Source organism: Tupaia chinensis, unplaced genomic scaffold (genome assembly GCF_000334495.1).
Source record: "Tupaia chinensis unplaced genomic scaffold, TupChi_1.0 Scaffold145659_1, whole genome shotgun sequence".
In the NCBI taxonomy this organism is placed as follows: Eukaryota; Metazoa; Chordata; class Mammalia; order Scandentia; family Tupaiidae; genus Tupaia; species Tupaia belangeri.
In genome coordinates, this window is record NW_006205516.1 from 1,450,411 (window position 1) to 1,462,051 (window position 11,641).

Genomic DNA, 11,641 nt, shown 5'->3' on the forward strand with positions numbered 1-11,641 from the left:
GAAACCCACATCTCATATAAATCCCTTGTTGTTTATGTGGGAGAGAGAACAATTTGATTATCTCACATGATCAGATCAAAACTGCAAGGAACAGTTAAGCTTGATATTTCTAGGTGTATCTTTTCCTTCTGAAATCTTCCTGTTAAATAATGCTTTTTGGTTCCTTTAGCCCAGCCTTGACTACAAATAGGGAAGTGTCCCAATCTTAATTTGAAAGATCCGGGTTTTATGAAAATTTTACCAATTTTCTTCTCTGAAGAGTAGTATGATAATGAATTGAGCTTCTTGTCAAGAAAAATGTCAAGTTCAAAGTATTATTTCCTTCACTTCTAATTGCAAATAAGTTTTACCTTTTATTGTGTTCCATTATACAATTTTACATAGTACCATTATTATTTTAAGCAATAATTAAGCAAATTGAATTAATGTTTTTGAGCTCTACTTTTCAGCATATAGATTTACCTAAAAAAAGTACAAACCAAGCACAGTGGTGCAATTTTCCAGGCACTTTCAAGTTGCTTAAATATTTACAATCATGTAAGCACCCTGTTTGAAAGCAGGAACATTTTGGTGTCAGGAGCAAACACTCCACATATATCAAATCTTTAAATTTTAACATTTGCACAGCTCCGAATATTCCTGAGAAAGGTCAGTCTCATTGTCATTTACATCTGCATTTCCTCATACTTCAGAGTATCTTGGAGAGCCATAACCTCTGTCACTCGATGTACCACTAATTGCACAAAATACATGTAATGTGTTGCTCATCCAAGGAGAATGCATTGTGTCTTCTTGTAATATCTAAAACAAACAAACAAAAACATCCACATGGTTATTATGAAACAAAATAGCCACTGCCAAAAAAAGAATGTGTATATAAAATTACAGGCATATTTCAATTTATCACTGACACTTAGCTATTTAAAATGACAAAAAGCAAAGAGCAAGAAAATAACATTACCGACTTAAGTCTTCAAAGCTGTATTACAAAGGCAGCGTATCAAAAAAGCAGAAAAGATCTGGTTACTCATTAAGAAAAACAAAAGTTGAAAAATGCAAAACTCAATAAAAAGCAAGAAATAATACAATCTTTAAATAGGGACTCTCTGATATGAATTAACAGGTCCTCTTCTAACACAGTGGTTCTCAAAATCACTTGTGGAGCTTTTCAAACATGGAGATACCCATGTTCCTTCCCTGCAGACTTGGAAATAATACTAAATGAAAACAAAAGTCACAAGTGCTTGTCTTGAAAGACATATCATAATTATATAAACTAATCGACACAGAAGCTTTGTCTTGGAATCAAAAAATTTCGTAAATATAAAATATAAGTGTTATATTCCTGTAAGTACAAATTGTGTATATATGTGTATATATATATATATATATACACACACACACACAAATACATACACATTTACATTATTATAAGTATTTTTTGAATTATCCATTTTGTGTGATCAAAATCAAATGCAACAGAGAGAGTTGCTTAATTCAGAGGAAGGAAAAGAATAGTGTACATATTATTTCCAATCTGTTTACATAAGTTTCTAATGTAGGTCTCAAGCTTTTAATACTTGGTTCTCAAGTTAGCTTTGAGTTAAGCCCACAGACTAGACTACAGTGGCAGTATTAGCTCATCGCATTTGTGTTTCTACAAGTCATAAGACTTAAAATAGTCAATAATGGGGGCCATCAGGTGACATGGTTAAGATGCTAGATTCCTACATAGCCAACCGTGGTTCAAGTCCCAGACCCAGTGGCTTAAAAATCATGCTGAGCATGTGTGTGTGTGTGTGTGTGTGTGTGTGTGTGTGACTAAAGTTCTGAGAGGAGAATGGAGGAGAAGGGATAGCGGCATGGCCATCACTGCTGACATGGCCATCCCCTTGGGAGGTGATTTCTCACTTTGTCTGTCTCTCTCTGGTGAGTGCATGCAACCTATGGCAAAAACTTTTTAAAAATAGTCTATAATACAGATATTTCCTCTTCTGAAAATCTTAACTCATGACACAAATCTGAAAACATACTACAGGTTTAAGGGGCCAGCAGGTGGTGTGGTGGTGAGGGTGCTGGACACCCACATTGCCGACCATAGTTTGAGTCCCTGACCTGGTGGCTTGCTTTCTCGCTTTCTCTCTCTCTCTCTCTATATATATATATATATGTGTGTGTGTGTATATATATCCCCCTGTGTATGTGTGGCTTTCTGGTCAAATTAAATAAATGAATAAATTTAAAAAGCCATTTACACTTCCTTTAGAAAAAAAAAGCCATATTACAGGTTTAAGAGATTACTAACTGATTATCAATGCTTGTCAGGTGGGACAACCAAATAAGGCACTCATCGTGAAGAAACTATGAAACAGCAAACAGACCCAACAGTGGCTACTACCAACTTTATCTAGTTAGGAAATCTGTAGTTAATAGTTTTAATAGAAGACCTTTTTAAAAAGTCAAAAGCTTGAATAAGTTTTTGAAAGAACTACACACTCTGGTATACTGCAACAGATTACATTGAAAAGGGCCAAGATATATCCAGGGTATAACTTTTTGTCACATAATGGAGCACAAAGGAATAGTTCATATTTCAGTACTCATCTATATTTTGTCCTATTTGTGGTATTATTACACATCTTGAAATGTGTGACTAAGAGAAGTCTCTGTTTTCTATGAAAATCAGATGGGCAATATTCATTGTTTTATAAAAATTCACTATAAAGTCAATATTTGCCTAAAGCAAGGCACGCCTGAATATGATGCATTATGCCAAGATAGTCTGCATAAATATAAACTAATAGAAACTAAGAATTGTCTTGGTTAGCTGCTGGTATATAACATCAAGAGTCTAACTACTGGTCTATTCAACTAAGACAAATAGCTCTGATTTATAGAATAAATGAAATAGAGGTGGGAAATAAGCAGATCTGAAAAATCCATGTTTCAGGTGGAAAAATTTATAAAATAACCACTCTAATTTGATCAAGTATAAACAGTAAATTTAACATTGTGCTTTCAAGATGAATAATCTAGAGTTTAAGATCAGGTAATGCAGCTACATGTAAATGAAATATACTATATACATTGGCTTAAAATGGCAAGTGCAATTGCTTTATTTCCTTTATAAAGGAAGAGTCCTTGCAATTTTTTTCTATGCACTACAGTGAATAGAAACCTATCAATCAGATTGTTTCTAGAAATAAACTATTACCTATATGGTAACAGTATTCCTCTCAATGGTGATGTTGGAGAGAGGTATACTACCATTGTACACATGAAACAATAAAGGAAGTAGAATAGTTTCCTACCTTCCAGTCTTGATCACCTGGCTACTTTGGGAAGGAGGGGAAAAAAGAATCTCTGAACACTGATAGTAAAGGGATGCTGTGGAGCTGGTTGCCCTCATTCTTAAGTAGGTTAATAGAAGTAAAGACAGCAAAAAGACAACACAGAACATGACTTCAGGTTCTCAAGCCAACAAGATTCCCAGCCATACTGAAGTTCGCCACACTGAGATGATAATGGTTGGAAAAGTGGACTCCTGGTTATTCAATGCAGCCTTGGGTTAATTGTACCTACATTTCCCACAGCTCTAAGAAAAAAACTTACAAAATAAATTCAGAGAGGTGGAGTTTGACTGCAAGTTAACTTTTGTGTTGTCTTAGAAATCTTTCTTTTCCCCATTGTTGTACCATAGTTCTTCAGATATTAAACACTAGGTCCTTCTGAACATTCTATGTGTGTCTCCTATAGGGAATGACTGCCTTCAAGTAATCAGTGAAATGCAAATACCAGGTCAAATGAGGTTCTTTTCAGGACCAGATTTAGGAATATATTCTCTAGAGAATTGTAGTTATCCTTGTTTCTTTTAATCCTTAATTTCTTAAAATATTTAATTTCTGAACTAAATATTTACCTTATTGGGTGTTTACATTAGTGAGGAAATGCAAGAGACTTTCTTTTTGAGAGAGAGCTTTTTGCTATAGGGCACATGTGCTTGATCGAGAGATGGAGAGACAGAAAGCGAGATATCACCCCCCAGGGGAGATGGCCATGCCGCAATCCCCTCTCCTCCATTCTCCTCCTGGGGCCATGGGTATACACACACACACCCAGCATGAGTCCCAAGTCACTGGGTCCAGGACTTGAACTGTGGGTGGTCATGTGGAAGTACAGTGCCTTAACCAGTATGCCACCCGCTGATTCCACAGGAGACTTTTTGATAAGCTTAAAAGGCTCAGTCACTGAGGAACCAGACGACATCATGCTGCAACTTTTACAAACATGTTCAAGATGTTAACATGCTTAAGTGACCATTGAGGTATAAACACAAATTTCATGACCCCAATATGGGAATGAAGTTTACCAGGATAATTCAGGAGTACTCATATTGTCTATAAAGGTCAGTTAAGTATATAAAAAGTATTAATATGACATCATTTGCCCATAAGTGATGATCAGGTCATTGCTTCTATAGTTTCCAGGCTATGTTCAACTAAGTCAACTGTAGTTGTCACCAACAGTCACAGATTAAAATGCTAAGAGGTTTTATGAAAAAAGAGATTTGCTGGATATATGGGTATGAAGACAATCCCCAAATTTTGAAAATCACTCAGGGTCTCAGCTAAATGATAGTATTTAGTTTCTTACAGTCAAGACAGGGATATTAATTTAGGAACTTGGTTATCAATGGTTATCAAGTCAATCATTTCACTTTGTTAGGGTTCTTGACTCTTACCCATGTTCACAGTAGATAAATTCAGACTTGTTCAGCTAGTCACTTTTTAATGATATTGCAGTACAAAGAATGAGATGACTTATTACTGATCATTGCATCAGGAATAGCTTTAGGTAATCACTTCAAATTTGATTTGCACTGTATCATTTAAATGATTAAAGATAATATAAGCAAAATTTAAAATATAGACTAATTTTAAGGTAATACATTTTGAACTAATAGATTTTGCTAAGCAACCAAATCATATTTTCATTTTCAACCACTCTAATACTTGCCTGCTCATGGATAATGTCAGACAATTCTTTCACCATGTCTCTGAAATTTGACTTTAGCCCTTCATGATACTCAATTTGATCTTCTTTAATTAGCCGCTCATTTAGTTCAAGTGCAATGCTGCATGCCTGTATGAATTTCCTGTGGATGACATCAAAGATAAAAGTTTTGTTATCTTTTTTAGGTGGTCTCACCAACAATTCAATGCATTTTAACCATGGTTTGCCTAGAAAGAACATGAGAATCCTGTATTTTCTCACTGTGCATTTGTTTTGTTTGTTAGTTTGTTTTAGAGGAGTTCTTTTATTAGGTTATATTGTTTCTGAAATAAAAAACAAAAACAATAATGCATTATATTTTCCTTCCCTTCTAAAGTACATAGAAGCATTAACTAATATTTTGTAGTTATATTCCCATTATGTTTCCATTTTATGTCTTTTTCTTTTATTTTCTTGTTGTTGTTTTTTCATTTAATCGCTGTATATTTTTGCAGCATACAAAATAAATCTTCCCAGCATGAATACACTGTGTATTGGTCTAAAGATATTACCATACATATCATCATGACCACATAATATTCTACTTTTGTGTCTGTTATATGTTTTGTTAAAGATGTGGAATGCATCATGAATGTGGGTTGTCGGAAAACTCATGACACATTTTTGCATAGAAAAACATCGAAAAAACATGTCATGACTTTTCCAACAATCTAGTAAGTGTATGTGCTGCCTAAGCGATCTCACTGTGCATTTGTTAATGTTACTTCACAAGGCTGAAATAATTTCTCCTTTCTTTTCTACCATTGCCCTCTAGTTTCTTTCTTCCTTCCTTTTCTAATTGCCTGAGGATGTGTATGCTTGTCAGAGGGAGACAAAGGGAAGAAAGAGGGAGAAGGTACCCCCCACCCTCGCCACCATGAGGTGTGGTCATGCAGCAATCCATTCTCCTCCATTTCTTCATCTCATCTGGATTTTAGGTACCCACACACATACACTCAGCATGTTTTTCAAGCTGTTGGGTTCTGGGATTTGAACCACAGTTGACCACTTGGGATCTGGTTTCTTTAACCACTAGGCTATGGGGCTGACCCTGCCCTCTGGTTTCTCACCTCCTTCAAAACCTGGCTGGAAACATAAACCCTCTAGGAAGCCTACTTGCTCAGTCATTTACTTGATATTTTATCAGTAAAGTTGTGCTAACATGAATTTGTACCAGTAGAGGAGTCATTCATTCCAAAAGAATGTATTTGAGGTTTACTATGTGTTCAGCACAGTGTCGGGTTCTGTAGGTGTGAAGTATCTTCACTGGACTGGTAAGAGTAGGGATAGAGTCAATGACCTATCATAGAAGTTTTTTTTTTCCCCCACTATTTCTGTGTTTATGTTTAATGTCCATTCAAAGTGTGGGTCTTAGGGCATAAAGTACCTCCGCTGCCCATTTGTTTTGTATGTCTGGCATAACAACTGGTAAGAGTCTTCTGTACAAGTAGGCATTAATAAATACTGGTGAATGATGACCTCTGGTTACTCTGTAACCTTAAACAGCTTATCAGCTGTTATCACACAGACAGGAAAAGTAAATTAAGTAAACCAGGAGCAAATGGGTGGATAGGTTATCATCTTTCTACTTAGTCTATTTAACTGTTTCTATTGTCTGAATGTAAATGCGTTTTATATGTTAAACAGATTTTTTTTCTAATGTAAGACCATGCTTTAGCTTAGGGCTTCTCACTGAGGACAAGATATGGCATGTCCTAGGCTGGCAGAATCCAAGTGGAAATAATGACTCAGGATAGAAGCGAGGCTATGCAATCCTTCCAGCTTCACCTTTATCCTTACCCTAAATGGTCTGAAATTCTAGAACACAAGGTCAATCGGGTAAAGAAGATAATAAATGTAGGCCTATGCTTGTGTCAGTCAAAATACACAAAGCAATAAAGTAATTGGCATATTTAATCTCCTGGGTCACTAGGGCATTGTTAATGTCTTACAGTATGAAACAGATCATTCATTTCCTCACTAGTTAAAGTACCATTAGGAAGTTACTTAGATATTACAAAAGAGCACAGAGAATGTCCTGGTTTGGAGGGGTATTATCTGGTGAATACTTTGTTGTCCTCTTTTAAGAAGAAAATGGAGCAAATAAAATAGAGGTTTAATCTGAAAACTACAAAACACTTACCTAAACATATCTTTCAACTCATTCACTTTCTTAGGTGGATACTTGCTGACTTGACTGTCATTTAAGAAAGCCCTTGCATATGCTAACGGACCGGCATTGACCTAAATTGCAGAAGGAGGAAAATGAAAGTGTTGTCAGAATATAATTGAAAGTAGTTTCTGGCATTTTACTTTTTCGTTAAAAATAACCAAACTACACAAGAGATCCATATCTAAGGAATATATTTATTATGCTTACTAAAAGATAATTTGAAAAAATCATTAACTAAAGCAAATACTCTGCAAAGATGGTATTCTAATAAACTAGTTAATGATTTCCGATATGTAAATATAAGGCTTGGCTACAGTCATAGGGATTATGTTAAAGTCTTCTGCTATAACACAAAATTTAGAGAAATGTAATGTAGTTTTTTCGTTAAGTTAATCCAAAAAATGCACGTTTTTGCACTCAGTCTAACAAATAATTCTGATGAATGCTTGCACTGTGTCTTTATAAAAGCAAGAGAAACATTAGGACATATTTTATACACATTGGATGATAACGTACCTGTACAGAAACACAGCCCTGCAGTTTAAGTTGGAGCTGAATCATGTCCACGTCAGCAGAGGAGCAAAGCTTTTGCAGCTCTGCAGTTTTATCTTTTATTTCATCAGTAGCAACATCAATTGGTTTTAAATTCATCTGCTGTTCGCAGTTTATAGGAATCCTCTTCTTTACGTAGGGAAATGAGTTTGAAGCTATTAAGATATTAAGATTGATTTACTATCCTAAAAAATCATTTGTTCAAAAGCCAAATTAAAGACAAAACTTCACTGTGCTTAATTCTCCCCATGTTTTCTCTAGAAGATGTCTTAGGTACCATATAATTAATACCCACTGCTTCAGAACTGAGGAAGAAATTCGCTAAGATACCTCAGCAATAATGAATGACATGGGGAAATGATAGTTTATCCTGTGGACATGTTTGTGCAAATTTCTGACTGAACAGCAGAACAAAGAATTATTAAAAGTTCAGTTACATGTTCCTGCTGGCCAGCTGCTACTTATGCATATCAAAAAGGACTAAGGCAGATAAGAAGTTAACACACAGAGTCTGACTTACTAGTCAAGATTGTACGGCGTTTACACTGTTCTTCTACACAGCCTTGCTTTTTGCCTGATAAAGTATATGGAGCCTCAAAAACAAATCTGTTGATATTATGATTTCTTTCAAACTCAGTCTTTCTTTCTGTGAGTTCTTTGTCATCAAAATACGGCTTCACGTAAGTAACTTGGATATGAGCATATTTTGGATCAAGATGGTTGGCATTTACCTATAATGAAAGAAAGAAAGATATTCTTTAAAAATTCAATGGAAGGAAAAAAAGGAGATATGGGTAGGTAATGTACTAAGTCCTTTGAGACCAAATGAGGAACGCTACCATTACAATTGTGTTCCCAAGTGAATACACACTTGAAGAGGGGATCTTCGTTCTTTTCTTAAGGATCATTTTACTTTTGATTATAAAAAGGTTACAGAAACCTACTTGGAGACTACAGAAAAGTCGGAAGAATATTAAAATTTTTACAGTCTAGCAGCGACCATTATTCACATTTTCATATATTTCCTTTCCTTTTTTTCTTTTTTAAAATTTTCAGAGGTCACTTGCATTTGCCAGGGAGAGAGAGGGGGAGAGAGAGAGAAAGCGAGAAAGTACCCTCCATGGGGCATGGTCACCCCACCATTCCTCTTCCTTAATTTCTCCCTCCTTTTGGGATTTTGGGTATGCGCACACATGTACCCAGTGTTTTTTTTTTTTTTTTACTTTATTTTTAAATAATTATTTTATTCAACTTTAGAGAGAGGGGGGAGGGAGGGAGGGAGGGGGGGAAAGAGAGAGAGAGAAAGTGAGAAAGCAAGCCACCAGGTCTGGGATTCAAACCGCGGTCAACCATGTAGGAGTTCAGCATCCTCAACCACCAAGCCACCTGCCGGTCCTCCCAGTGTGTTTTTTTAAGTCACCTGTTCTGGCACTTGAATCATGTAAGAGGTTATGGAGGAATCATGGAAGAGGTTATGGAGGATCCAGGGCCCCTAACCACCAGGCCACGGGCTGGCCCCTATATTTCCTTTCTCTCTTACTTCTGTGTCTATACGTGAATTGAAAAAAATGAGATCATGGTGAATATTGTTTTATAATTGGATTCCTTAAAAACATATTACAATAGTTAATTGTGCATTATATAATTTCACCTCCATACAAATATATTATGGCTCTCATAGTTCTACACTGCAGTTGTTGACATGACTTTTAATGGGCACTTAAGATGTCTTCAAACTTTTTGCTATTGTAAATGTTTCAATAAACCTCCGAATATTCAAAACTATGTACATTTTTTCTAATTTTTTTCCTTAGGATAACTTCCTAGGAAAGAAACTTAGGGGACTGGACTTAGGCACAGCAGTAAACCAACACTCTGTAACGCTGACCCATGTGGAAAGGTTCAGGGTCAGTGCCCAAAAACCTTCTTGAATGACACATACATGTTTATGATCAGAACTGGCTGATTATGGTATAAAGACCTGTTGGTGGTTCCTGCTTTTCTGCTTTTTTGTCTTTCTCTCTTGCTCATGGAAGAAAGAAAGAAACTTTTAAAAATTGAAATTGCCTAGTTAAAAAATTTGCAAGGTTTTCTTTTTTAGAATTATTTATTTTATTTATCATTATTATTATTATTTTTCACATGAGTTTTACCAGAGAAAGAAAGAAAGAGAGAGAGGAAGCAAGCCATCAGGTCCAGCACTCGAACTGTGGTCAGCTATATGGGAATTCTAGCGCCTTAACTACCATGCCAGTTGCTGGCCCCAAGATTTGCAAGGTTTTAAGAATTTCAAAACTGATTGCCTAATTATCCTGCAGAAAGGATTACCAATTTGGACACTCACAATCAGTGTCTGACAAGCTAAAAGAGGATATGCTCAACTGCATTATTTCTTTTTGTTTTTCTTTTTTTTAAGAGAGTTTTTTTGCTATAGGGCGTGTGTGCTTGCCAGAAAGACAGAGAGACCGAAAGCAAGAAATCATCCCCCTTCTTCTCTTGGGCACACATGCACAAGTGCCGGTCAACTGCATTATTTTAACCCTACCCTATGGAGGAAGTGAACAAGAAAGTACTATAGTTCTATTCTAGTGACATGAAAGTATAGCTGTAAGTTATGGACCATTTCATAAATAGTCTAAATTTCAGTTCTAAAGGAAGGAGAACATAGTGTGACCAGACCCTATGGAAGGCGCTTATCTCTCTCTCACATTTAGTGCCTATATCCTTTTTTTCTCTATATATGCAGGAGGATGGATGGGAGTAAAACTTTCTCAGTATCGCTCAACTTCTCTAAACCAGCTCTATCTATTCTCACACAGAAATCTACAAGCTCATCTCCAGAAACCTTAACATTTTCTGTCCCATTAAAAAGCTAGATTTTGGGACCAGCAGTTAGCGTAATGGCTATGTCGCTGGACTCCCATGTAGTCGACCGTGGTTCGAGTCCCAGACCTGGTGGCTTGAAACTCACGCCAGGTACGTGTGCGTGTGTGACCAAGATCCCGAGAGGAGAATGTAGGAGAAAGGATTGGAGTGTGGCCCTCTTGGGGGGGGGGTGATTTCTCACTTTCTGTGTTTCTCTGTCTGTCTGGTGTGCGCATGTGCCCTATAGCAAAAATCTCAACAAAAAACAAACAAACAAACAAAAAACCCACTAGATTTCTCCAGAGAGATCTCGGGATGGTTGAGGGAATTACCTGGCTGAGACAAAACATAAAAGGCAAATAAAAAAAGAAGTCAAGGGACCCAGATCCCACAGGGTAAACTGTGGTTAAAATCTTGGCCCTGGCAGTTTGGAAAAAAACCATGATATGTATGTATGCTTACATGCCCCAAATCCCGACAGAATGGAGAAATGGAGAAGGGATTGTGGCATGACCATGCCCCACTGGGGAGTTCTTGCCCTGCCTCCTGCCTCCTCTCTCTGTGTCTCTCTGGCCAATGTACAAGCCTTCTGGAAAAAAAAAATCAGCTCTTAATCTGGGCACACCCATGGCAACTAAGGACAGTCAGGCCTTCCTACTGTGCTTTCCCAAAATTTGTCTATCAGCAACTATGTATTTCCTAAGGAAGAGCCTTTCTTACTGGAACTTTTCTCACCCTACCTTGCAGGGTGTAGTAGAATGAATAACCTTTAGATAAGGTCCAAGGCATCTTTCCTAAACCTACACCGTCATTAATGCAACCATAGTCACTACTACTGTACTAAAGATATCTGAAAATAAAATGTGTGCTCTAACGTGATTTTAATCATAAAATATATATCTGAGAATCATAATGCTAATAGCATTTACTTTAATAAGCTAATCTTTATTGAGCATGCTAGCGTCTATTATTATTAGTGAATACTTTTTATGTACTAAG

At 36.5% G+C, this 11,641-nt stretch overlaps 1 protein-coding gene across 1 annotated transcript in view; it reads right to left on the reverse strand.

Annotated features, from left to right (window-relative positions):
- Positions 1 to 447: 447 nt before the first annotated feature.
- The window catches only part of DOCK11 (dedicator of cytokinesis 11), a gene marked incomplete at its 5' end in the record, with an annotated part of 164,765 nt that continues 153,571 nt past the window's right edge, over positions 448 to 11,641 (reverse strand). Inside the window, 5 exon segments of the mRNA XM_014584108.2 lie at positions 448 to 801; positions 5,017 to 5,155; positions 7,196 to 7,296; positions 7,742 to 7,932; positions 8,298 to 8,508. Of these exon segments, the coding sequence (XP_014439594.1) occupies positions 682 to 801; positions 5,017 to 5,155; positions 7,196 to 7,296; positions 7,742 to 7,932; positions 8,298 to 8,508 (762 nt within the window).